General features: G+C 39.2%; 3 protein-coding genes across 5 annotated transcripts; 1 reads left to right on the forward strand and 2 right to left on the reverse strand.

The window, feature by feature from the left end:
• Window positions 1-3,223: 3,223 nt before the first annotated feature.
• On the reverse strand, window positions 3,224-8,670 carry LOC143519493 (enoyl-CoA hydratase EchA19). 3 transcript variants are annotated; one of them, XM_077012972.1, is made up of 7 exons: window positions 8,114-8,206; window positions 7,811-7,951; window positions 6,185-6,349; window positions 5,292-5,389; window positions 4,651-4,795; window positions 3,885-4,034; window positions 3,224-3,514 (listed from the first exon to the last, which is right to left on the reverse strand). In XM_077012972.1, the coding sequence occupies exons 2-7, from the start codon at window positions 7,926-7,928 to the stop codon at window positions 3,288-3,290; spliced, it is 903 nt and encodes a 300-aa protein (XP_076869087.1). In that variant the 5' UTR covers window positions 7,929-7,951; window positions 8,114-8,206; the 3' UTR covers window positions 3,224-3,287. The 3 variants fall into 3 exon arrangements, with proteins under 3 accessions (XP_076869087.1, XP_076869088.1, XP_076869086.1); XM_077012973.1 differs by lacking the exons at window positions 7,811-7,951; window positions 8,114-8,206 and adding an exon at window positions 8,548-8,670; XM_077012971.1 differs by lacking the exons at window positions 7,811-7,951; window positions 8,114-8,206 and adding an exon at window positions 7,013-7,271.
• LOC143519492 (putative nuclease HARBI1) lies at window positions 8,565-12,247 on the forward strand. Its single transcript, XM_077012969.1, has 2 exons — window positions 8,565-9,297; window positions 9,443-12,247. Exons 1-2 carry the CDS (start codon window positions 8,565-8,567, stop codon window positions 9,892-9,894), a joined length of 1,185 nt encoding a protein of 394 aa, XP_076869084.1. The 3' UTR covers window positions 9,895-12,247.
• LOC143519491 (receptor-type tyrosine-protein phosphatase H-like) lies at window positions 10,435-27,915 on the reverse strand. Its single transcript, XM_077012968.1, has 19 exons — window positions 27,665-27,915; window positions 22,790-22,826; window positions 22,022-22,279; window positions 21,442-21,702; window positions 20,542-20,802; window positions 19,914-20,174; window positions 19,283-19,543; window positions 18,642-18,902; window positions 18,089-18,343; window positions 17,803-17,890; window positions 17,381-17,437; window positions 17,211-17,292; window positions 16,345-16,435; window positions 16,068-16,141; window positions 12,636-12,773; window positions 12,321-12,443; window positions 12,011-12,171; window positions 11,418-11,553; window positions 10,435-11,203 (listed from the first exon to the last, which is right to left on the reverse strand). The coding sequence occupies exons 1-19, from the start codon at window positions 27,716-27,718 to the stop codon at window positions 11,048-11,050; spliced, it is 3,015 nt and encodes a 1,004-aa protein (XP_076869083.1). The 5' UTR covers window positions 27,719-27,915; the 3' UTR covers window positions 10,435-11,047.
• Between the last annotated feature and the right edge of the window lie 41 nt (window positions 27,916-27,956).

Raw genomic sequence — 27,956 nt, forward strand, 5'->3', positions numbered from 1 at the left:
GCCTACCACTTTGTGGCTGAGTTGCTGTCCTTCCCAAACATTTCCATTTTCTTATAATACAGCTGACTGTGTATATTTAGGAGCGAGGAAATTTCATGATTTGGATGATGGTTTTGTTGCACAGGTGGCATCCTATCGCAATTCCATGCTGGAATTCCCTGAGCTCCTGAGAGCGACCCATTCTTTCACAAATGTTTGTGAACAGTCTGCATGCCTAGGTGCTTAATTTTATAGACCTGTGGCCATGGAAGTGATTGGAACACCTGATTCAGATCATTTGGATTGGTGAACAAATACTTTTGGCAATATAGTGTATGAATTCAAATTTATGCTAGATGTATATGTGCAAGAATTATAATATGATACTAGAACCATACAATTTCAAAAATTTTGAATCATTTGGTATAATACAGAAAAAATTTAGAAATTAAAGTGTAATATGTCCAGACTGTTGGGAGTGGTACAGATGAATCCCAAGCAGCCGAGAGAGCTATGATGTCAGAGTAAAATGAATATCCTCACATTTGGGAACTGGAGGGGTCTTGTCTCTGCCATATGCATGCATGCATGAATGTGTGTGTGCTTGTATGCCCAGTGGTGGATGGTGCTCTGCCACTAGGGTCTGTCCTCTCTCCCCTTCCTGCACTCCATTCAGCTGTGGATCCCGGTAGAGGATACGCTGTGCGCAATTGGCTGCCGCTTCTCGCCGGTGTGTGTGTGATTGGTTGTCTGAGACACCTGAGTACCTGTGTTAAAATTGTAAAGCGCCTTGGGTATCCTGAAAGGTGCTATATAAATGGAACATTCATTCATTCACGTGCTGATTTACTGATTAGTGGAATGGATGTTAGTTTTTCATTAACATGGGGGTATTGGAATAAAGTTTTAAGGGGTTTTATTAAGTAAAATTCAGTATTTGCAACGTAGAAGTGAACAAGAAAATATATTTCTAGTAAATATGCATAAAAATTGTCTAATGTCCTTATATATATTCTCTCTTTTTTTACTTTGCTGTTATAATTTTATTATCCTGAAGGCCCTCTCCTCAATTTTGTTATAGTTTATCCATTTCATTGCTGTGATGCTTTTCATATAATTAAAAAGCCCAAATAGAATGGGGTTTCATGGCATAATGGAGAGTGGTGCCTGATCATAGTACACTCAGCTAAGATCATTTCCATTTCTCTCAACCCATCACATCACAACTTCACATTTCTCATCTTCCAGTGACAATGTGTCATTCCTACTTTATTTGTTCCTCCTTCTGTATTGTGAAGAGGTTTTGATTTTATCCTTATAACAGTCTGATCAAGAGGGCCTGTTTCATACCATCTTCATCATGAAACGTAGCCGAGCTTTATATCTGAGCATGCCCACATGTACACTAGAAACAGATTTTTACAGAGCTCTTGTTGTCTGATGACAAATAACTTCAGGTTGTGACCATACTCCGAGTACAGCTCAGGACAGACTATGACGCATGTAGTTACACTGAATGCCAGGACATCAAAGTAACTACGTAATCAGTCCTATTTTAACAAATCAATGCTTTCTCTGACATTGCAGTCAAGCATCAGTGGGGAAAAAATGTGTATTGTTAAGGAGTTGAGTCGAGTCCAAAGAAATCCTATGGACTCGACTAAACTCAATTTTATTTATAGAGCACTTTAAGAACGGCAGTCGAAACAAAGTGCTGTACATAAGAATTGAACATTAGACATAAAAACAAATTATAACAAAAATGGATAAAACAATATTAACTAAAACTGTAAAAGGAATCAATAGAACAAATCAAAGAATAAAACTAAAACAGTAAAAACTAAAAACCCATACAAAGTCTAATGCTGTGTTAAAAGCCAATGAATAAAAGTGGGTTTTAAGACTTGTTTTAAAAATGGGCAGTGAAGGGGCTTGTCTAACATGCAGTGGTAGGTTGTTCCATAATCTAGGAGCAGCGATGGAAAAAGCTCTATCCCCTCTGAGCTTCCACTTTGACCTCAGCACCTCCAGGAGCAGCTGATCAGCTGACCTGGGGTACAGAGCAGTGGTGTGGGGATGGAGCAGCTCGGCGAAGTAAGGCGGGGAGTGTCCATTTAAATATTTAAAAACAAATAAAATCTTGAATGAACTCTAAAATACACGGGTAACCAGTGGAGGGAGGCCAGAATAGTTATGTGCTCTCTCTTGCGTGATCGCGTTAAAAGTTGGGCAGCAGCGTTTTGCACTAACTGAAGATGTTTGAGAGAGGACTGGCTGACTCCAAAATGAAGTGCGTTACAGTTATCCAGCCGAGACGTAATGAAGGCTTGTGCAAAATGATTGTCTTTACCTTTGCCAGCTGCCTCAAACCGAAAAAAACTGGACTTAACCACTGCACCGATTTGACGGTCCAATTTAAAATCACTGTCCATTTTAAAACTCAAGTTAGTGATAATTTGCTTCACATATAATGTCAAAGGGCCCAAATCATTAGGGGAGGCTTCACTGGAACCACTAGGACCAAACACCATCACTTCTGTTTTCTTTTCATTAAAATTTAAGAAGTTTAAAGCCATCCAGTCCTTAATATCATTTAGACATAGCAGAAGTGGTTTTATAGAGGCATCCCTCTTCTTCAGTGGGACATATATCTGGGTGTCGTCAGCATAACAATGAAAAGAAATGCAGTGTTTCCTTAAAATGGAACCCAGTGGAAGCAGATACAGGGGAAAAAGTAGGGGTCCTAAGATAGAGCCCTGTGGAACCCCATATGGCATGGGAGCTGAGGAAGATTTAGAGCCAGCAAAGGTCACACACGAAGTTCTGTCTGTCAGATAGGACTTAAGCCATTCTAGAGCACTACCACAAATGCCCACTATGTGCTGCAACCGGGAAACTAAAATATTGTGATCTACTGTATCAAAGGCCGCAGTTAGATCCAACAGGAGAAGAATCACATTAACATTTGTTGTTAACTATGGCAGAACTGCAAAATTCAAAGTATACTAATATATATACTAATATACCCTTCAGTGGTTCAGGGAAGCTTGGGAATTGTCTAGTTTAAATTATCTCTATATTCATCAAAAACAATTATGTTTAAAGGAAGTGGTTAATTAATAATAAATTATAATCAACCCTCAAAGGAGCAGCAATTTATCAACTCTCAATGTTTGCTTTATACTTGATTTACCTTATGGAGGAATCTAAAATAAGAATAATAATAATAAGAAGTCTGACAATGTTCCACCTTTAACATGCAGATAGTAAAAATGCTTTATTTGACAGGAAAGGATAATGTTCATAACTTAATTAAAAAATGTTCCGCCTCTACCAGTACCGGAGCTAAACTTGGTTGCCCCAGAAACAGATTCAATCGGGATGATTGGCAGGCCATGGTCCGTTTCATACTGCATGGCCTGGAGAAAGGAAGCCGAGTCAAATGCAGCATGGTAGGCGGAGTTGCGGTCGGCACGGAGACAGAACTGAGGGAAGGAGCTGATCTGCTCAGCAAGTTCAATAGCTCTCTGTAAGGCTAAACAAACACACATACAGCATAAGAAATACACCTGGTCTTATTAAGTGAACACACAACAGTTTTCTTTTCAAAATGTTACATGTTCACTGGAATTCATGCTGTGGTTTACTTCTTTAAGTGAAAATTCTTTAAAGGTTCTGTATCGAAAGGACAAGAATACAATCTTAAAATTGGTCTCGGTCAACTAGACTACTTTTAAAATCGCATTTGAAGCCTCAAAGAACATTTTTCATACCTTTACTGAACCCATTTTCCAGAATATACACCCAGTACTGACAGAACTCGTATAGGTGTAGTTAATGACTCCCAGCAGCCCCTCACCCCTAGTGCCCGGTTCAATGTTAACTGGATTTTAACATCTGTGTACCTTCTCCAGCGGGCACCACTCTGTTTGCCAGTCCAAATGCCAGAGCTTCCTGAGCTCCTACAGGCCTGCCGGTCAAAATGAGGTCCAGGGCTCGAGACAACCCGATCAGCTGCGGCAGCCGCACTGTACCACCATCAATCAGAGGCACACCTGACAGAATTGGGCAGACATAGCTCATTGGTGCTGAAGACACAAGCAACCGGACATAACAGGCATATTTGCAAACACTGTAGAAGAATTGACAAGGCTGAGTGGGGGTGGGGTAGATATAAGGGTAGCAGAAAAGGTGGATGATGCTCTAGTGTCATTCTCCAGTGTCCTGCATGGACCATTTAAGCTAGTCAATAGCAGTTTTCCTCAAAATTGAGTTACAGTGATTTATATGATATACAGTTTCTATGATCACAACAATTATATCCTAGAAATTGGAATGAGGATAATGTGAAAAGACTTGGATATAACTGTCAGAGAAAAATCACACACACACACACACACACACACACACACACACACACACACACACACACACACACACACACACACACACACACACCCTTTAAAGTACTCAAAAACAGAAGTCACCTGCTGAAGCAGTGCCCACACCCAGAACAGGAGGACTACTATTAGTGCTAACTACTATTACCAATAAACAATTACTGATAAACATTTGAGGAAACATTAATACCTGAACACTGTCTATACATTCTATCATGAAAACTAAACACTCCTTTACATACTACAGCAGATTGAAGGTTGCCAAATTTACCAAATCTGCGGCAGAAAACCCCCATAACCGCACTCTCTTCCAGGACCCTGAGATCAGCCAACAGGGCTAACTCCAACCCCCCAGCCACGGCGTAGCCGCTCACTGCTGCGATCGTCGGCTTAGACAGCCTCATGCGTGAGGGACCCTGTGAGCAGACGAAGCAGAGATGTCCATCTGACGTGCTTTTAAAACAGTCCTGGTCAAACCATGTAGGTCACAGACAGTTAGAAGTTATATTGGAAGACACTCTAGGGGTAACCATGTGTGTATCAGTAAAGTTCTGAAAACATGCATTTTCAACTGATTACACCATCAGAGCACTTGAAGACATTATCTCATGAACATCCATTTCACTATAAACATTGATAGTCATTTTACATTATATTGTTAGATCTTTCCATTACATCAGTGCTTATCTAGTAGTGAGACAACCACTGGGGCAAGATAAATGATTTATTATCTAATAAATAAACAGATCAATGCACATTTAATGTCTTGGAATAACAACAAAATATAGATGCACTAATGTGTACATATACTGTTCTAATAAACCTAGAGCTAGCTCTACTAGACTGCAAGTGTTACGCTAGTACATTCTGGGTTCACCTGAAACCGGGCCACGGTTTGCCGCCTCCTCTTACCATTGGAGCAGGATCTCGTGTAACATCACGCTCCAGTGTGAGGGAGGCTGAGTCCTGGGAAAGCTCCTTAAGATCATATCCAGCACAGAAATTACCTCCTGAAACACGGAGATGCACAGAACAGAAAACAAAAGGACAGAATAGAGCAGGATCTACAATAAGACACAGGAGAGAAGATCTAACCAAGAGCTGAACTATTATGCCATGTCAGGAAACAAAGTAGTGATGGTATAGTGATAGTTGGTATAGTAACTTACCAAAAAATGTAGAACAAAAATGGGAATATATGAATCATGCACAACATGATGAAATCATTATTACTTGCTATAATTATCAAAACCAAATCATTCTGTAATAAATCAAATGTAATCCAGAGAAAGTTTGGATTAATAAACAGTTAAATAAATAGTTTTTTTCCCATGTATTTCTTCTGTGGCTTTATTCACTGCCTTGATCTATACGAAACCTTGAGATTCATTCATTTGAAGGTGAGCAACAATTATTATATGTAGCAATCACCACCACACATGAATGCCTACAGAAGATGTTTTTTTCTTGCTTTCCAACCATTTACAAGCAATACGAGTGAAAACTGAAATACAGGTACATTTAATTTTACCTGTATGTTTAATTTACTTGTACGTTTAATTACCTGAACCTGGCCAATCACAATAAGTATGATTACTTTCATTTATGTGTAGCTTCACTCTTGGCAACACTCATTGAAATGAGAAAACATTTATTCTTATGGTCAGTGCGATGTCCAATAACTGCAATTTATATGGTCAGAAATCACAAAACAAAATGTAAAAAGTAAAAGACAAACAAGACCGTCAGAGCCAGTCAAACTCAGGGTGCATTTGCTTTTAGAAATAATACAACCGTTGAGGTACCTATTCCGTGGAGCACGGCTACACTGAGCGTGTCGTCCCGCTCGAATGCTGAAAACACCTCGGTTAACCTCCGCCCGGTCTCCTGGTTCACGGCATTGCGCACCTCCGGCCGGTTTATGCCCACAGTAATCACTGGGCCTCTCTTCTCAGTAACCACTGTCTGACCTGCAATGACAGAAATGAAAATGAATAAACCACACCGTTTAAAAATCCGACCTAGAGAGACAGAGAGAGCGAGAGAGAAAGAGAGCTACAGAGAGTAACTTCAATAAGTAAGCTTGCTAAATATTACATCAGTTGGTCGAAGCTCACATAGTATTTAATTAACTAAACTAAGAGAATAAATATGTATTGCTTATATTACTTATAATAATAATTATATATAACTTATATTAATGTATTACTTATATTTATAACTTCAAAATTAACTACAAAAGAAAAATGCAACGGTAGTATTAAAACAATGTGGTTTATATATTTTTATACTTATAGCATGACATATTTTGTTGTGCGACTTTACAAATGACAAACGTGTTGCGCAATTAGTTGTGTTCCGAAAGAGACTATAGTCTACACATCACTGAGGATCTCCACAGGAAGATAACGGTGCCACGCACCACCAAAACCGTTGTATTTACTTTATTATTGTTTTCCAATTTATCAGTATTTTAACGTCAACATATTCACAAAGGATGCCTACATACACTAGTTTGTTGCCTACACCACACCCGTGAACGATATTTATACACTTTAACAATTATCTGAGACGCTGGACCAAATTGTAAAGGCTATGCTGCCCCCTGGCGGTACATTTTCACTATACATTACCGCTTGGTTGTTGGTCAGATGCACACCCAGTGCTACAATGCACTTTTCCTGCGACATTAAAACTTAAACGTTCATATCTAGCAATTTGGTTCCTGATGGTAACAACGTTACTTTTCACAAAAAATCTGCACGCCGCGCAAGCCATATGTGACAATATTAGAAATTATAACGATTCCGAAAGACAATAATAAATATACGAATAAGTTCGACTTTGCGGATGAATAAAATGAAGCCACGAAAAGTGCCCCCCCTACACGTTACGTCAAAATAAAAGTCCATCTTTTTCGCCACTGCAGAAAGGGAACTACTGAATTAGAAAAATCCAATATACTGGATACAGAGTCAAAATAATCATGTGTCACTGACGATCAAGCACCAAACTCTAGGTAGATCAAAGCAGGAGTGTATCATTCCACAGAAGACCCATTTACAAGAACATATGCAAGTCATATGATCTGAACACCCTTAAGTTCAAATGAAAAAAAACGGGTGACCAACAAGATCCTGTGGGACTTTCATTTACGGCAAACTGCAACGGTTAACGTTAAAATAACACAGGTCTGCAAAAAAATATTTTTAAAAAGTTGTTTGAAATTTGATAGTTTTTTTATGTATTTCTCAGCGCTGATTTCGAAAATGCAATCCATTTATTTCTATCACGTCAGGTTTTCTCACAAAAAAAATGATTATTTTGGGGTAAAATAACAAAATTTGACCAATTTTTCACATTTTTCAAACGTTATAGAATTGTATTTAATGTATAAATCATCTTCTAAACTATAATTCAAGAACACTTACATTTCTCTTTCAGTTTATAAGTCCTTATAATAACGTTTTCGCTTTCTGTTGAAGCTTCTTTTATTATAGCAGAAGTGAGTTTGGTGAGTTTATACATCCTCTGGTAGCCATTGTCCATATGTCCACAACTTGTACTGTAGGCTAAATAACAGTTTGTGGAGATCTTAAAAACCAAAATTCAAACTTACTAGAGTACTGAACTATTTATAAAAAATATTGAAAAAGCTAAAACTAGACTAGCAGTTTGTGAAATAACTGTACGTTATCACTTATTAAATCTGAAACAATTTTTATGTCGCAGACCTGTGTAATCAGACGCGACCACTGACTTTTACTTTAAAAGCGACCCTTACGTAAATTTTACCCGGAAATCGAACAATTACCGTCAGGTCACGGCATTGTTGTTTAGTTTAGCTAGTTAGCGCGTTGGCTTTTAATTCACGTTGTGTGGTGGACTAGCCGACACCGCATATACACCACAGATAATAAAATAAGAGTCCTATAACGTGCAGGTTCACCTGACCACGTGACTAAAACAGCTAGTAAAGGACTTAAGCTAACTAAATATCTAGCTAGCACGACTTTAAATCGACGAGGTGTTGTTTTGAACTTTACTTTGGCCATTTGTGAGTGTGACGGCGTGTGGTGAGCGGGTTTGAGCGGGTCGGTCGGTGAGCGGGTGGGAGAGTTGGTGAGCGGGTTTGGGTGAGTTGGTGAGCGGGTCGGTGAGCCCCTACCCGGCGGCTCTGCCAGCATGTCTCATGGCGGGGCGGTGTGGCTGGCTGTCCACGAACACCTTCACAGAAGCGCCGGACCAGCCCACCACAGACCCAGCAGCGTGGCCTCGTCGTGCAGCCCACACGGACGCGGTGTGGAACCGAGACGCCGCCTGGACGCTCTCGACGACAACTTCGTGGCCCAGTGTTTTCACTGCACCCGGCGGTGCCTGTCGTTTCTGACCGACTACGTTACAGCTCGTATGATGAAGGACGTGTTCGGGCCCAGTAACGACGCCGCCTCAGTCGAAGCCATGATCTTAGCCACACTTTGTTTTTATGCGCAGGGTTTTCTTCCGAGGAAAATTACAGACATGTTGGAACTGGACCAGACCGCCGCGAATTATGCAGTAAATGTAATTTCCAAAGTCTTGGCGGACATGGTTCCGGACTTCATCACGTTTCCCGGCGGTTATAACGACCGCATGGGTGTTGCACATGGCTTTAAGAACATAAGTGGCATTCCCAATGTGGTTGGCCTGTTGGGTTGTTTACATGTCAGGGTCAGCCCCCCGGCCGCTGAAGAGAGACGCTTTCTGAACACACTCGGGTACCATTCAGTTATGGTGCAGTTGATCAGCGACGTGGATGGAAATATACTGAGTGTGGAGCAGTGTTGTCCTGGAGCGACTATGGAACAGAGTGTTTGGAAAAGCTCCAACATTTACCTGGAGTTTAGCAGACTTCAGCATGGTCAGACCTGGGTCGTTGGTGAGTAAACACATAGAGACATCAATGACTGGACTTTTTTGTATAAGCACAGGTTCAAGTTGGTCATAATACAAAAACAGAATGGTGAAAATTTGATGCCCAAATGTTAAAATATCTCGTATCCTTCTCCCCCTCCCCCCAACAGGCAACAGTGGTCTGTCCAAGAGCAGGTATGTGTTGACTCCCGTTGACTGCACTCAAATGAAAAACAGTGCCGCCAGACGTTTCAACGCAGCTCACTCTCAGATCCTAAACTCGACTCAGCACGTCTTCGGCTGTCTGAAAACTCGTTTCCGGTGTCTGCACAACCTTGGATCTGTGCAAGCCCATGACCTCGAACCCGTAGCTCGAATCATCACAGCTTGCTGTGTCCTTCACAACATCTGTAAGAAGTTCTCTGTGCCATTACCCGGAGAACTGGTTCTGGAGCCCGTGCACCCCGTTCCAGAGGCAGGGGAACGAGGAGCCGGAAAAAACCCACTTTACTACATGGAGGAGACGAGAGAGGACATGATAGAAATGTGCTTTGGGAATGCTGGGGTACAAGATGGGCAAGGAGAGAAGGAGAGACATAAACACAACGGGGTTCACAAGTGACGTGAGGTCTCTCCTCATCCTCTCACAGTTGAAGGAGGACTGCACACTTCAAATGCTGCTCCTTGAGAATATCCACTGAACAAGGTGACGTGCAGAAGCATATAAAAATCAATCAGGAATGCTCTTGGGACCTGAGGAATTTTTTACCCTCTTTTTTATATATACTGACACCAGTCATCATTTACCTGTCATAATAAGTAATAATTTACCTGTCATAATAAGAGTTATAACTATGAACTACTCAGGCCTGTGGTCACTGATAAACATTCTTCTCTAAATAGAGCTTGGTGTGTACAGTGAGTGAACAAGCTTCACTTCCTGGACACAGAAGTACTTCCCGTATCCAGTGTTCTCCTTTCCATTTAAAATTTGTTTTTGCTAATTGACCTTTTTGAGTCGAACCTTTTACAGTTTCTGTTGCACGACATTAACGATGAAAAACACATTTTATTGTTTTATCAGCACATCAAAATAAATTAATAGATTAATTAGAAATTAAATAAATTAATATTTTCTTCATATGAACTTTGTTGAAACTGCAGGATATTTTGGTAAGCATGGTGATTAGCCGATTTGAGATGGACAACAAGAATGGGTCTTCATGTGCATGTTTTCAGCCTAGAATAGTCTAGGTGTCCACACCAAAATGAAATACTGTTATATCATTGTCTTGCTCCTATGAACTGAACCCCTATACAATGCGTATCCTTTAAATGTTTCATTTGGCTTTCAGTTCTGTGCCTCATTATAATGTGATCTTAATTATTAATTAATACAAGATGAAAGTCCTGTCTTGATTAACTTTGGTCGCTGGTGTCTGAGATACTTACTGCTTGTATGGACTTTGCAGGTTGTTTTCTTCTATAGGCCAGCTTTGGTAATATATATGTTGGCAATTTGCATTTTCAATAAATAATATGGAATTGATCGTACAGTTTGCATTAGATCTTGGACCTTAAATGATATGTATGTTCCAGAAATGAGTACCGTACAGTGCACTCAGAAGTAAGGTATACATCATGGAATATCATAATCAGTCGAGTGTGTTCATTATTTCATGTACACAAAAATATTTTTCTTTTTTGCTGTTACGTCGCAAAAGAAGTACATCTTTTTGACTGGCTAGAGTCAGCACTGCATAGAACGTGTGTGTTCAATCTGCTGTGCTGGCTGACTTAACCTGACTAAGAGCCAACGCATTTGCGTAAATCATGTCTGAATTTTCATAGATGGAGTCTTGGACTTGCTGGGAGTCCTGTTTGGGTCGAAGGGAGTCCATGATGCACTGGTGCAGGAACACGTACTGAGCCTGGAGAAGACAGCATGGACAGAACTATTACTGTCACTCATTATGTCCACCAATGGTACACAGATTTTAACAATATAATCCTCTAAATGTAGCATGGACAAAACTGGTAGTTATAGGAGGGGGGTAGAAGTATCTATTAGTATATGCAGGTTATGGGTAAAGGGTAAATATTGCTGAGGTTTTGTGTGGTGGTGGTGGTGGTGTACGTCTGTACCTCGGTTTGCACCATGAGAGGCCGGCTGAGCCTCATGCGATGCACACAGCCAGCGATGTTGACCGCGGCCTCTTTTTCCAGCTGCTGTAGTAAGATATCCAGGGCGATCAGAGTGCCAGTCCGGCCCACTCCAGCACTGCACAGTCAGCAGTGAGGATGGTCAGGTTGCTGGGTAATATCATTTACTCAAATGCACAGGGACACACGCGTTTGTTGCCTTGAATTGTGGTTCATGGGAATTGAATGTCAGAAATGCCCAGATTTGAATTCATTATCAATCAACAACTGCACCCAGTTCCAGTCTGCTTGTATAACAATTTACAGCATTTCACATTTACTGCATCTGGCAGTATTTCAAACATATTACAGAGGTTGCAGAGAGAATTGCCCAAGGCCTCTTCTTGGCATGGTATAGAGTTTTTGCCCAGATGGTATTTGCCCCTGTCCCTGTCACGAGAGGCAGCATCGTGACCCACTACACTGTACTAACTGTCTGTGGTTTGCTGCTGCCCTGGGTTGTATGTTTATTCCCAGGTCCTGTGTGGTGTCCTGGGTGACTGGACACCATGGCCTGTGGTTTGAGACATGTTTACCTGCAGTGAACCACTGTAGGACCCATAAATGGGAAGCTCTCCATGTGCTGGCGGATAACCCCACGGAACTGGATCAGGTCGTGTGTTGCCCTGGGCACTCCATGATCTGGCCATGCGGTGAAATGGAAGTGAGTCACTGTCTGTTCCTCACAGGTAGACTTCTAAACACACACAGTGATTTTTAAAAAGGTGATTTTTTTTGCATTTATGTTTTGAATAAATGTTTTATTTTTTAAATAAAACCGTCTGTATTTAAATGTTTTGAATAAAAAAAAATTTGCCATGAAATAAGTTTGGATATCCAGCTCACATTTCTGACAACAAATTCTCGCAGAGTCCAGCTTGTCTCTTTGTGCTCTGATGTGACCGTGACCTGCAGGTTGCCATAGACACAGGGCGTGTAGTCCAGTGGCCAGTACTGTTCACACTTAATCTGTAGAGAAAGATCAGTGAGGACCAACAAGAAATACCTGCTGCTGTAGTAGACAAAACAATATTATTGATATCCATTGAAAAACACAATGACTCCACTAATAACTAAAGACTCCTGGAAGTCCCCATTAGCCCCTGGAAAGTTATCAGTGTCACCATGTTCTGTGGTTGGATTGTGTCCTCTCAAACATACCCTTCCATTCTCAGTACAGTTGGTCAGCATGACGATGATCTGTGACTTCTGTTCCCACACCATTCTCCAGAAGTCACTGACGGTACAGGGTAGAGGACCCTGTGCAGCTATGTACTGCTTGAGGTTCCCATTATAACCCTTTTATACACACAAACACACGCCAGAAAACATTTACCACAAAATGACTATACAGCACAGCAAGACATTCTCACACTGTGTTCCAAATTATTATGCAAATATTTTCTCAGATTTTCCTAAATTACCTATATGAATTGCAGTAATTGCAATTTTCCAGTCATCAACTATTAGAGTACAATTGAAATGTTTTTGAACAAACGGCCAATGACATCAGTATATATGAAAAAAAAAAACTCTCAAAATGCATGTTCCAAATTATGCACAGCAGAGTTTTCAACCTTTTCATTTTTTATAAAGAACAAAAAATGGTCATTTGTGAAATTATAAGCATTAGCAGGTTATTACCAGTGTTGGGAACGTTACTTTTAAAAGTAATTAGTTATAGTTACTCACTACTTGTTCAAAAATGTAACTGAGTTAGTAACTGAATTACTGTATAATAAAAGTAACTCGTTACCAGGGAAAGTATCTACTTGCATTACAGATTAAAAAAAAGTTGAGCGTGTGCCAATGAATAAGGATTTTTTGAAAAAGCAGTTTTCACAGTCAGTTGAAATTAGTAGATCAGAAAGGTGTTTAACTTTTGCTATTTATTGCACATCAACAGACCAGTGCAGGATAAAATCCTTTAAAATCCCAAATTTTTGTAAAAAAAAAAAAAAAATTAAATAGTTACACTATATAAAGTGCATTTACATCTATCAAATTAAATTAAATTCTCTCAACCTGAGACAACTGGTTTGTTCACAACAGAAGTAAACTTAACAATAAAACCTCTATTCTTAATTAAATAAATCATATTCCCAGTCTGGTAGACATTCAGGAACTTCAAGTATTATCTTAAATAATGTTTATATCGCCACATTGAAAATACAAATTTTTCGGCTTGCTCCTGACTCGCCATTTCTGCCTCTTCTCGGTTTGTGTCGTGTCACTGGCGTCCTTCGGCACGGGTGTAAAACACTGGCTCTGATTGGCTACCATAACGCTGTCTTAGCCAATCGCTTACTGACTTGTTAAGTTAAACAGGTGTTACACCAAGAACTGTGACCTATCGAGACTCAAGCTGTTACTCCTCACTAGCCTGGGCAGCGGTCCGCTTGCATTACTGTTAGTATATCAATATATAGTAACGCACCGCTTTTAATGACCAGTAACGTCAATGGCATTGTAACGACAGGAAAAGTAATTAATTATATTATCCCGTTACTGACAAAATGACGCCGTTACCGTTATTTTTAACGCCGTTATTCGCAACACTGGTTATTACAAACTGAAATCAAACAGTTTTCAAGTCTAAACTTTATTCTAGGTGATGTTACATTTGCACATAAGACCCCTTGTTCGAAAGGAGCTTCTGAACTCTCTCGTCCATTGAATTTGTCAGGTTTTGGATGGTATCTGCTTCTGTTGTTTTGCATGAGGACAGAATACCCTCCCAGAGCTGTTGCTTAGATGTGAACCGCCTCCCGCCATCATAGACACTCCTTCTGATGATGCTCCAGAGGTTCTCAACGGGGTTGAGGTCAGGGGAGCATGGGGGACACACCCATAGCAGCCAGAGATGCAAATGTGTTCATTGCTGCATGAGACGGTACATTATCATGCATGAAAATGATCTTGCTGTGGAATGCACGCTTCTTCTTCTTGAACCATGGCAGGAAGTGCTGTTTGAGAAACTCCACATACATTATGGAGGTCATCTTCACCCCTTCAGGGATCCTAAAGGGGCCGACAATCTCTCCCCATGATTCCAGCCCAAAACATTACTCCACCTCCTCCTTGTTGGCGCCGTAGCCTTGTTTGCATGGGGTGTCCATCAACCATCTATCCTCCACTCTATCCATCCTCCACTCCATCCATCTGGACCATCGAGCGTTGCACGGCACTCATCGGTGAACAAAACAGTTCTGAAGTCAGTCTTCATGTGTTGTTTGGCCCACTGGAGCCGTTTCTGCTTGTGTGCAGTATATAGAGGAGGTGGTCAGGATGGCTTACGCACAGCTGCAAACCTCTGAAGGACCTGGATCTTGTTGTTCGGGGGACGTTGAAGGACCTGCATCTTGTTGTTCGGGGGACATTGAAGGACCTGCATCTTGTTGTTCGGGGGACGTTGAAGGACCTGCATCTTATTGTTCGGGGGACGTTGAAGGACCTGCATCTTGTTGTTCAGGGGACGTTGAAGGACCTGCATCTTGTTGTTCAGGGGACATTGAAGGACCTGCATCTTATTGTTCAGGGGACGTTGAAGGACCTGCATCTTGTTGTTCAGGGGACGTTGAAGGCACCAGCAGCTTCAAAAACTTGTCTGCTGCTATGACAAGGCATTTTAACCTGCAGCTGTTCTTTTAACCTGACGTAATTACCTGTTGGAAAGAGTCCTCAGTTTTTCCTTATCAGCACACACACGTGTTCATACTTCTTGATTGTGTGATGATCACGATGAAGTGTCTTGGCAGTGTTGATTGTAGTCGTGCCTTGACTTAAACACTCCACAATTTGTTGCTTCTCAGCAGCAGACACATCCTTTTTCTTTCTCATTTTGGCTGAAAATGAAAATGGGGGTGGGGCTCAGGGGCCCCCAGACATTGAGACTTCTGGTTATCTGAGATGTTGATGCTGGCATCCAGCTGTCATGGCATCACTGGACCCATACGATTGTAAAGCTGCTTTGTGACAACGTGTGTTGTGAAAAGCGCTATATAAATAAATTTGACTTTGACTAATTGTGACAATTACTTTTTTTATTTTATTTATATAAATAAATTTGACTTTGAAAATGTAGGCTGCTTAATAATGTGGGACAGCCTTCTTAAGTAGTCTTGCCTTTAATTAGACACACCTGCCAAACAAATTAGCACAGGTGTCTGCAATTGCTTTCAGTGATATAAAGAGCCCTGACATACAATCACCATCAATCAAACAAACAAACAAAAAAAAATTCTTACCTTATCACTCCTAAACACTTTTTGCATAATTATTTGGAACACAGTGTATGTACTATTTTGCAGTCGGACAGGACACAGAATTTATCAGGGTTTTATTAAATCTGAACTTTTTTTCTATGAGAGAGAACTATGATGGAGAAATTCTGAAAACATATTTGGATTCAGCATTCAAAAATATGCAACAAACAGGTTTGGATTAATCATTGATGACCACTGTTATCTTAATAATTACAACTTCACTTTGTCCTAGTGATGTAGTTGGACTGAATAGTAAATTTGTTAAGTGATATTATTGCATTGCTATGTCAAGACAGATTTGATACTCTGAGTTTGGTGAAAGGCTTACATGCATATAGTTTGCATTGATGTAGTCAGAAGCAGTAGCAGACTCTACAGAGAGCTTCACACGACTTGATTCATCTAGAGAGAAATTGATAAAGAAGGAGTGAGAAGATTCATATTCTAACAGATGTCTGTTGCTCAATCATCTTAGCTCAAACATCCTACAGAGTGGCAGAGAAAATATTTATAGATGAACAGGAACAAAGAAGACATCAAAATGGGAGTCCATTTGGGTTTTGCTATGTAGTCAAATATTGCTTGTGTGTGTGATTAGCACTCACAAGGTAAAACGTTGATGAATCGGTTCTTCTTCTTGTTGTCAGGAAGGTCTGCTGCTGTATGACTCTGCTCCGTTCCCACTGCACTCAAATCCTAGAATAATGTACTCAAATTGATAAAGCACCTTCCACTTTCTACAAAATTACCAACAGTTGGAGCTTTCAAGGCCATGATATGTCAAGGTCAATATCAATTTTATTTATGAAGCACTTTTAACACACCAAATGTCGACCAAAGCGCTGGCCAATAATAAATATACAAGCCATGCATAAATCATGAACACAGCATTACCTCTCAACTACATTTAAATGTCAATGTAAATTTTCGCAGAGATCAAAAAATTTGCAATGTAGGAGCTAGGCTAACATGTAGTGGCAACTCATTCCAAAGTTTAGGGGCTATGACTGCAAATGCACGATCACCCATGTGCTTCAGCCTGTGAAAATGGAGGTCTGACCAAGACCAGCATAAAGCCCCTTACAATAGTCTGGATGAAATAAAAACATGTATAACCCTCTCAAAATCATAGAAGGAAAAAATGGCTTGTCCTTAGGTAAAAGCCTCAGCTGAAAGAAACTGGATTAAATTACATAATCTGTTTGTCTAATTTAAGGTCACTGTCTATTATCATGCCAAGATTCTTAGAATAAGGTCTTACACAGGGGTCCAAAAAGCACAAGTCCTTATAATGGGGGGGGGGGTCTTGGGGACACTACTGGATCCAAAAATGAACACTTCAGTTTTCAATAAAGTTTTAAAAATGTTTTTGTCTCTGTCTTAGAGGCATATAAATTTGAGTATCTGGCTTACTGATATCTTATGAAATTATATGAATTGCTTTTTACTGTAGTACACATAGTTTCTGTACCTCGTATTCCCTACAGAAACCTTGGTTTTCATCACAACTCATGGAATTGAAGTGCTCAGGAAACGTCTGTATGGGAATTGGACTGAAAAAACATGTTAGTTAGTAAGCCAGTTTGACTTATTAAAGAAAGAAGAAGGTGTTGAATGAACACTGCAGTGTATCGTACTAACCTGTAGGTATAACTGGATACTTTGTCTTTTGTAGATGATTTAAACTTGCTTAAGACACTGCAAGACAGAAGTTACAAATCATTATGATAGCTTTAAACATTGCTGTTAATTCAATTGTAGCTATAAGTATGACTATTGCTTATGACCTAAGCTAACAAATCTTCAGTTAAGTGCTTACTCCAGATGAATTGAGCAAGATCCCAGTTTGCTGCTGTTTTAGTGTATGTAAAGGAGTAGTTACAGCTAATGTCACAGATGCAGGTTGACTAAGCTAAAAGAGATTTGCAATGGAACAAATGCACTAATATAATTCATCATGTAAGGAAAGCCCTGTTTCCTGATATATGATTTAGCATTTCTAATTTTAAGTGTGAGACATTTGAATATTGGCTTTCACTGACATAAATATTCACATCACCTACCCTGGAAGCTTTGACTTGCGATACCATATAAATATACCAATGCAAAGGGTGAGGACGAGTAGAAAGCTCAAAACACCCGCTATGACTCCTGGAAAAAATATTGAGTTCAATTTTATTTATGTTGACAGAGAAACAGGACATTTTTGACATTTTGGTCCTACAGTCCTACAAAAACTGATTTCAGGCTCTAGAGCATCAGAAGCACTCAGTTTGTAGGGCTGACCAAGGACATATGTTTGAGTACTTATGGTATGTTGTATGTAATACAGTATGTACCCTGTCTCACCTCTCGGGTCAGTCTGACAGGAGACGGAGACTGGAGCAGACAGCACTGCTCCAGAGAGTGCAGTCACAGTCATGGTGTACCACTGAGTCGGTTGTAGTTCCCCAATAAACAAGCTTTCCTCCAACTGAATAAAACGTTTGTCACCTAGAATGACCTGCACTGCTGTTCTCACTCCGATTGGAGGGTCCCAAACCAGCGTGAGACCATAGCCCCCTGATGCATACTCACATCGCAGACCGCTCACTATAGCTGGAACTAGAAAGAGAAAGAATAGCCACAGTGAAGATACAGCTTTTACAATAAGACATCATGCAATGTTAACACAGTTAATATAGTACAGTTAACCTGGATGACAGCACTACTGATCTGGAAATGAAAAATGCAATACAAAAAAGTTGGTGGGTGTTGGTACGCAATAAAATAAATTTTTGTAATTTTAACAACACAGTGACTTTTTTCTCTTGTGAGATCTGGAACTCTGTGAAGTAAATTAAAATATTCAAATTCTCTGGAACATCTCTGGAAACTTCAATTCAATGGAGATTAAACTTACTTGTCACATTGGTAAAGGTGAATTCACTGCTCTCCACATCTTTAAACACAGTGTAGAGACTGAATGTGTATTCCGTCCCCGGAGAAAGACAGGAGACTGTGTGTGTCACCACATCACCTCCTCCTGATACATTGATGTAGGTGGTGTTTACACTGTATTTCAGCATATAACTGTAATTATTGTTGTTCACTTTGTTCCACTGTAATATTAATGCAGTCTCATTACGACCCGTTACAGAGATATTATCAACTCTAGAGGGAGCTGGAAGAGAGAAACAGACAGGAAGTGAATGAATGAAACTGAGTGTGATGAAAATCCAAACTTATGGGTAAAGTTCAATATAGCTCTAAATTATCTACAATAACTTATCCAGATATGTATCATTTTTGTATCGACTTGGATAGAAAAGCTCCACACTGTAGCTCAGTATTTAACTGTCATTCATTCATTCATTATTTTCTTATTCTTTAAATGTAACAAAAATAGTATGTACATTTTGAGTATAAATTTATTAATATATTTTAATAAAATAAAAAAGAACCATCAAAATTTGAGTTTTTTTCTAATCGGCAATATTATTTATTTGTTGTTTAGGACTTCATGAATTTTAACTATAAGTCACTGTGTTTAGTCACACTTACTTGTCACATTGGTAAAGGTGAATTCACTGCTCTTCACATCTTTAAACACAGTGTAGAGACTGAATGTGTATTCCGTCCCCGGAGAAAGACCGGAGACTGTGTGTGTCACCACATCACCTCCTCCTGATACATTGATGTAGGTGGTGTTTCCACTGTATTTCAGCGTATAATTGTAATTATTGTTGTTCACTTTGTTCCACTGTAATATTAACGCAGTCTCATTACGACCCGTTACAGAGATATTATCAACTCTAGAGGGAGCTGGAAGAGAGAAACAGACAGGAAGTGAATGAATGAAACTGAGTGTGATGAAAATTCAAGCTTATGGGTAAAATGCAACATAGCTCTAAATTGTTTACAATAATGTATCCAGGTATTTATAATTTATTTCTAGATATTTAAATAGAAATGCTACATGCTGTAGCTCAGTGTATAAGTAATTAATTCATTTGATATTCCTTAAATGTAGCAAAAATAGTCTGTACATTTTGAGTAGATTTTATTCAGTAATGAAATGAAAAACAGTCCTCAAAAGTTTGAGTATATCTATTTCTAGTGGGACGTTTTATTAATTTGTAGTTTAGGACTTTATGAACTTTAGCTATAATTTGTTGTGTTTAATCACACTTACTTGTCACATTGGTAAAGGTGAATTCACTGCTCTTCACATCTTTAAACACAGTGTAGAGACTGAATGTGTATTCCGTCCCCGGAGAAAGACCGGAGACTGTGTGTGTCACCACATCACCTCCTCCTGATACATTGATGTAGGTGGTGTTTACACTGTATTTCAGCATATAACTGTAATTTTTGTTGTTCACTTTGTTCCACTGTAATATTAATGCAGTCTCATTACGACCCGTTACAGAGATATTATCAACTCTTGAGGGAGCTGGAAGAGAGAAACAGACAGGAAGTGAATGAATGAAACTGAGTGTGATGAAAATCCAAACTTATTGGTAAAATTCAATATAGCTCTAAATTGTCTACAATAATGTATCCAGGTATTTATAATTTATTTCTAGATATTTAAATAGAAATGCTACACATTGTAGTTCAGTGTATAACTACTTAATTAATTTGTTATTCCTTAAATGTAGCAAAAATAGTCTGTAAATTTGAATAGATTTTATTCAGTAATGAAATGAAACAGTCCTCAAAAGTTTGAGTATATCTATTTCTAGTGGGTAGTTTTATTAATTTGTGGTTTAGGACTTTATGAACTTTAGCTATAATTCGTTGTGTTTAATCACACTTACTTGTCACATTGGTAAAGGTGAATTCACTGCTCTTCACATCTTTAAACACAGTGTAGAGACTGAATGTGTATTCCGTCCCCGGAGAAAGACCGGAGACTGTGTGTGTCACCACATCACCTCCTCCTGATACATTGATGTAGGTGGTGTTTACACTGTATTTCAGCATATAACTGTAATTATTGCTGTTCACTTTGTTCCACTGTAATATTAACGCAGTCTCATTACGACCCGTTACAGAGATATTATCAACTCTAGAGGGAGCTGGAAGATAGAAACAGACAGGAAGTGAATAAATGAAACTGAGTGTGATGAAAATACTGATTTATGTGTAAACCCAGTAGCTATAGTTCTCAATGGTCTACTGTCACGGTACAGCCCAACCCCTCTCTCCAGGCGTTCTTTACGTGTTTATATTTGTCTGTATATGGTCATTTCTGTGTGTCTTGGTGTGTGAGTATTCATCTGTGTTGATGCGCCTATCTCTTGTCTTATTATCATTATGTGCAGTACTTGTGTCTTGTTGGACTCAATGTATTTAAGTGTGTGTTGTCTGTGTTATTTGTTAGTTTTTGTGTTGCTGCTGTGTTTAATGTTGAATGAAATGTTACGGGTACAAGAATGCTCCCCACATAGCACCCTTCCTCTGCTTCGTCGTGATACATCTACAATGATTTTTCCAGATATTTATCATTTTACAATCTGCTTAGATAAAGAAAAGCTGCACACTGTAGATCAGTGTGTAATTGTAATTTATTGATTCATTCTTTATTCCTTAAATGTAGCAGTGAATCATTTTCAGGCATTATTCAATTATTTTAATAAAAATAGCCACCCTCAAGTTGTTAACCCTCATTTTCTCCTAGTGGTTTAGGACTTAAGATTGTGTTTAGTCACACTTACTTGTCACATTGGTAAAGGTGAATTCACTGCTCTTCACATCTTTAAACACAGTGTAGAGACTGAATGTGTATTCCGTCCCCGGAGAAAGACCGGAGACTGTGTGTGTCACCACATCACCTCCTCCTGATACATTGATGTAGGTGGTGTTTACACTGTATTTCAGCATATAACTGTAATTTTTGTTGTTCACTTTGTTCCACTGTAATATTAACGCAGTCTCATTACGACCCGTTACAGAGATATTATCAACTCTTGAGGGAGCTGAGAGAAAGAGAGAAATGAGATTGCAAAGGGAAGGAATACAGAAAGGAAATTCTTAACAAATCTGTGATTTAAAAGATGCGCTTAACCTGTGATGTAAGTCTAATTTCATTTTTTAAATAATTCATTCCTTAAATTAAGCCAAATGAGTACCTCACATTTACATTAACATGTACATCTGTACATGAATTCACATGTTCATATTAATTTTTTTAATAAAAATTAAAAGAACATTCCTAGAAATTATTATAGAGAACTAATTTACTTAATTTTGTTATAGAATTATAATTCCAAATGAGTTGCATTTTGTCACGCTTACTTGTGTAATTGGTAATGCTAACTCCAGTGCTGTTACGTCCTTCAAATACAGTGTAGAGAATGAACGTGTATTCCGTGCCAGGCGAAAGAGAGGAGACTGTGTGTGTTATTAAGGAATCCTCCTGGGACGCGGAGATGTCTTCCACTCTTCCGTCGTAGGACAGCTTATAACTGTAGGTGCTGTTGCTGGTGGCCCATTGTAATGTTAAGGTAGTCTCGCTACGATGAGTTACAGACAGACTGATAACATCGGGTGGAGCTGAGAGAGGTATAATGAAAGAAAAGAGTAGTTTGAATTGAATGAAGACAGATAATTAAACAAGCTAATTATGTGAAGAAATGAGTGTCAGTGCAATGAAATCTATGATGTGATCATTTATTTTCTCACATTGGATTTTTTTAAATAGTATATAAACAAACACACACACACATAGGCAATGGATCTCTCTGTCACAACTTAATATATCCTTCAAGGCTGTATTGACTGTGAAATCTGAATTAAATTTAAGTTTTTATAGATATGTTGTGCATCAACAAGAGACAAGGCATGTTGAAAATGAATGTTCAGGGACCTTGAATGTTGCAGACAGACTAAGAATAGAGAAGTTTTTGAGTACAACATTACACATATTAAGCTTTGTACAATTCTGGACGATCTTATTTCATTGGTCTATTTGGTGATATGATACTGGCTCAATGATCCAGATCAGCTAAAGGGGCAGATCACTAGTGGATGAGTTCAATTAAAACAAAAGAAAATAAAACTTACTGCTTGGAGCAGAACTGGCATACGAAGTGGTTTGTCCCTGTGAAAAGAGTAGAATAGGATAGAAAACGTATATCTGTTTAATTCTCACCTTAAATCATAATGAAAAAGATCCAATAAAATACCTAAAATAGATTTACTGCAAGTCACATTTTAGTTTTTAACTAAAGCACATTTAATTTTTAACAGATCTTTCTGTACACCAGGTGGTTCAGCAAAGAACACTGTTATGTGTGCATTAAGATGTGGTCATGTGCCTGCGGTGTTCAGTGAATGGGACGCCCCACAGCTGAGTGGTGTTGGTGGAGCCAGTGATAAAGGACACGGTCTCTGACTGAATCTATGAAATGGCAGTGTAAACAGTCGGGCTTGCTCCAGCAAAAGGTTTGAGTACTCAGCAAATGTTTAGCACAAAACAAGACACGTCTGCGTGATTTTCTGTTTGGCTACAAAACAACACGAATTAGCACAATAACCAATACCTTGTATATTGTTTCAATTAAGCACCTTACTATCTGGTTGTCCATAAACAAGCTAGATCAAAATGTACAGGTTCTTTATTAGCAGCTCGAATAAATAAACCTACTGCAGGGGGCAGAGCCCTTTCTTATAAAGCTCCCACAGTATGGAATGACTTGCCAATCTTTGAGACTCAGACACGGTGTCAATATTTAAGCCTAGACTGAAAAGCTACTTGTAAAATCAGGCATTTTATTAATACCTCCCATCTTAGGCGTTCATGGGTCTTGAGAGTAATAATAATAATAATAAACTGGGATGTTATGACGCTGTAACTTGATTTCTTTGTTTGTTTCTTTTTTGATTTATTGCCAGAGCAGCAGAGTGCTGATGAGGGAGCTCGTGTATGCGTATCATTCTAGCTGTGCTGCCATTGTTAAACCTGCTGCGGTACACACATGCACACTAAAGATCCCGAATTTACACAGTTCAGCATTTGGGCCTAATAATCTATCTGCTCTTTCTGCCTAGGTGCAACCACCTCTGGAACCATGCTGTTGTCTCAGCTGCTGTGACTCCGCCCACCTCCCAATCTCACCCTATCCTGGCCCACCACTCCTCCACGCCTCCCACTTCTCCATTGTCCTGGGAAGACATTCTCTTGTCAGATGGGTTTCAGGATACTCAGGATTTAGAGATACCCGGAATAGACTTTCATCATCACAGATGGGTGATAGATGGGTGTTATGTAAATAAATTTGACTTTGACTTTAGTTTGAAATGTCTGTTAAGACCCCATGATGAAAGTCACAGGCATTATTATCCTGTCGCTGGTTCAGGAGGTTGTTTCACTATTGTGCCTGTGTCAAAGCATTTGACTGCTTGAGCCTTGAATGACCTCTGTTATATCACACTCTTCTTCTCCAAGTGCTTCAAACGACTCTCACTTAATTTCATGTCAGCTTACAACAATGGATCCTGTTTTGATCCAATTTGCCTACCGCTCATTCAGAGGATGCCATTTCGATGGCGCTACACAATATATACTGCACACACTTATTTCCTAATTGACATACTTCAGTTGAAGTTAGACAAACTCATCTCCTCCCCCAAGACCCTCAACACTGGTGTGCCACAAGGTTGAGTGCTGAGCCCTAATTTTTACTCTATTTCCACGAGTGCATCCCTGTTATTAAAGTTTGCGGATGATACCACTGATGATTATGAAGCTATAAGGATGATATATAGCTCTCTCTATCTCTCTCTCTACACACACACACACACACACACACACACACACACACACACACACACGCACACACACATATGCATATATATATATATATATATATATATATATATATATATATATATATATATATATATATATATATATATATATATATCATGTATATATATATATATATTAGGTCGATATAAAAATTATCGCCGTTAATCTATTCTTAAAGTTGGGTTGGGAACTGGGTCAAAATGGGTAAGCAAACTATGATGACTTTCAACCTGATAGTTTAGCTCGGCTGTATTCCTAACCAAATTGCACAGTAGGGGCGAGAACGAGTTTTCAAACCTCTGAATTACAAATCGTACGTGTTTTTACATGGATGCAGCCACGAAGTCGCCAGGTTTGCTTCATGGAAAATTCATTTTTAGGAACGTAAAGTGTTAACGGAGCTAGCAGCGGTCGTTTTCTGCATGGTCCTAGCGCTAGATTCGTCGCTATTTAAATATTTATTTTTAAACGTTAAAACTGCAGAGGACCAAAACCGGCTTTTGAAAAAGTCCCCCCCCAAATTACGTCCGTGAGGTTAAATGTACTAAATGTTGGCTTACATTTCAAATATCATGTTTAGCTGAATAAACATGTTATCAACCCCTTTTAATGTACAGTATGTAGGCTTACAAATTCATGTTTAATTCATGTTTATTGAGCATGTTTTTTTCTTCAAGTATCAAAGTAGAACAGCTTTCTCAAGCAGTCATTGATGCATTTTGGAAACAGGAGATGAGCCCCTGGTCTAATGCACCCTCTGTATTAAGAAACCCTATCTCAAAAACTGACTTTTAGTCATTACTTGGGTAGCACACATATGAGCCATTTTAATATAGATTAATCTAGATTAATCTAGATTAATTTCAAGATTTCAGTGAGATTAATCTAGATTTAAAAAATTAAGGGAACACTTAAACAACACAATGTAACTCCAAGTCATCCACACTTCATGTTCAGATAGGAAGCAACACTGATTGTGAATCAATTTCATCTGCTCTTGTGCAAATGGAACAGACAACAGGTAGAAATGAGAGATTTTCAACTGATTTCAAAGATTTTTATTGATTGAGATTTAGGATGTGTTATTTTAGTGTTCACTTTATTTTTTGAGCAGTATATATATATATATATATATATATATATATATATATACTGCTCAAAAAAATAAAGTAGCTATATGTATATTATATATATATATATATATATATATATATATATATATATATATATATATATATATATATATATATATATATATATAATATGCATATAGCTGCTAGCATCACCCGGTAGCAAGCATGGACGAAGTGCCATTGAGCAAGGCCCATAATCCTCCAACGACTACTGGAGTGTTGCCGCAGGTGTCTGTCTACTGTTTCATGTATGTTTCTGTTCACTCTGGATGGGTTCCATGCAAAGAGGAAATTCCCTAGGGGGATTAATAAAGGTACTTCATTTTTCACTCTCTCCACTCACACGGTACACATTATACGCTTTATAAAACAGCACTGTATTGTTGCACTTCTAGTTAGATACTAACGGCACAATGAACTTTGCACAATGACATTGATGTTTAATGATGTTATTATGCTTTTTATTGTTTATTTATTGCTTATTGTTTTGTTATTGTGGTGTCTGGTGTCAACCAGAGGAGGATGGGCCATCCCCATGGTTCCCCCTGAGTCTTGGTTCCTCTCAAGGTTTCTTCCTCATGCTCCAGGGAGTTTTTTCTGGTCACTTTTGTCTTTGGCTTGCTCACTGGGGGCTTGGACTCGGACTGCTGTAAAGCTCCTATGTGATAATAGCTGTTATAAATATTGCTATATAAATAAACTGTATCTTTGTACTGGAAATGATAGAGGAACCATACCAGACTATTTGCACTTTATACAGAATACTTTGGGCTCACTTTCTGTAATTCAGTTCCAGTTCTGTTTCATGAGAATCTTCCCCCAACCCACTACTTACATGTCTACAATGATAAATATATAATATGTTGCAGACATTGATAATATGTGTGAAGCTAAAATGAACAAAACTTTGCATGTACTACATTCTTTTTAATGGCCTGTTGTTCAACACCCAACAGTCAGGCCATGATTACTGTGGCATCATCTACTAGATTTCCATTGCTGCATCTTTGTACTCTCAGAATACAATTATGAAAGATTCTCTGTGTGTCTTTAACAGTAAGGTTTGGTAATCCTTCTGGCAAAGCCATTAATATTTGTTTAACTATCACATGGTTGTGTTCTATTAGGAATTGGGGGCCACCGTCTTCAGCGTTGGGCTGGTTTAAGGTCTTCGGTGCCCCACAGCGCCCTGGGCTTGATTTCCAGGCTGTGACTGAAGTGCCCATGAACAAGGGAATTAACCCCAACTGCTCCATGGGCACTGGGCTAGGGAGCAGCTGTGGTGGTTCTGGGCACCACAGCCCCCTAGTAATCACGAGTGTGTGTGTGTGTGTGTGTGTGTGTGTGTGTGTGTGTGTGTGTGTGTGTGTGTGTGTGTGTGTGTGTGTGTGTGCGTGCGTGCGTGCGTGCGTGCGTGCGTGCGTGCGTGCGTGTGTGTGTGTGTGTGTGTGTGTGTTTTAAGTGCACAGATGGGTAAAATGCAGAGGACAAATTTCAATTGGGGACCAGCAATGTAGGTTCAGAAAGCAGGATATTGAGGGCTATATATTTTCTAATAAAACCTGACCCCGTCAGTCTTGATCTTTTAGAATGTTTGTTTTATTTCCTGAAAAATTTGTCCTGTTGAACAGTCTGAATTTTACCAAACCAAAACATGAAGTGATTACAGCTGTCATTCATATTTTCAGGGCCCTTTTGTTTCAATCTAATTTTAGGGTTAGCAGAAGTGCATCAGCTTTTCCTTGGACCACTTCCATGGCTGATTATCATAAGGAAGAATATAAAAATGATTCAGCTTAATGGTTAACTGTCTTTTGGGATTATGATACTTTGTTACCCTTCAAGAACAGCTTTGAGAGTTTTTTTTTCATTCTTACTGCACTTATGAAACGTGATTTCTCTGTAAAATTCTTGAGGACCCATAATCTTGCTACCATGATCTTAATGTGTCTGCTACACAACAATGCAATCTAATACGGATGAAGGTTGACTTACCGACACAACAGCCACGCAGCGACAGAGACACACCAGCAGAGCAAGTCTTCCCATGATCAATCCAGCCAAAACAGAAAGCAGAAGGTTTGATGGAGCGCTCTGCTGAACGTTCTACCACAGGCCCATGAAGCTCCACTCACTGAGCTCTCTTTGTCTCTGTTCCTTCGCTAAGATCAGAGCCTGTTTTAATGGCACTTCTTTTTTCTGATGCTGGGAATATCCAAGCACTTCAACCTTTGCCCTGCCTCTATTATACTTCCCCTTTATGAAACTCCACCCTAGTATTGTCACA

Source organism: Brachyhypopomus gauderio, chromosome 7 (assembly GCF_052324685.1).
Source record: "Brachyhypopomus gauderio isolate BG-103 chromosome 7, BGAUD_0.2, whole genome shotgun sequence".
NCBI classification, from domain to species: Eukaryota; Metazoa; Chordata; class Actinopteri; order Gymnotiformes; family Hypopomidae; genus Brachyhypopomus; species Brachyhypopomus gauderio.

Coding starts and splice junctions, on each gene's coding strand:
- LOC143519493 (XM_077012971.1), bottom strand. CDS start 7,157: ATGGCTTGCGCGGCGTGCAGATTTTTTGTGAAAAGTAACGTTGTTACC. Junction 5,390..6,184: donor AGCCGTGCTCCACGGAATAG/GTACCTCAACGG, acceptor TCCGTGTTTCAG/GAGGTAATTTCTGTGCTGGA. Junction 3,515..3,884: donor AGTGGTGCCCGCTGGAGAAG/GTACACAGATGT, acceptor GTGTTTGTTTAG/CCTTACAGAGAGCTATTGAA.
- LOC143519492 (XM_077012969.1), top strand. CDS start 8,565: ATGTCTCATGGCGGGGCGGTGTGGCTGGCTGTCCACGAACACCTTCAC. Junction 9,298..9,442: donor TGGTCAGACCTGGGTCGTTG/GTGAGTAAACAC, acceptor TCCCCCCAACAG/GCAACAGTGGTCTGTCCAAG.
- LOC143519491 (XM_077012968.1), bottom strand. CDS start 27,718: ATGGGAAGACTTGCTCTGCTGGTGTGTCTCTGTCGCTGCGTGGCTGTT. Junction 21,703..22,021: donor TAGCATTACCAATTACACAA/GTAAGCGTGACA, acceptor TCTTTCTCTCAG/CTCCCTCAAGAGTTGATAAT. Junction 11,554..12,010: donor CCTACAGTGGTTCACTGCAG/GTAAACATGTCT, acceptor CTGACTGTGCAG/TGCTGGAGTGGGCCGGACTG.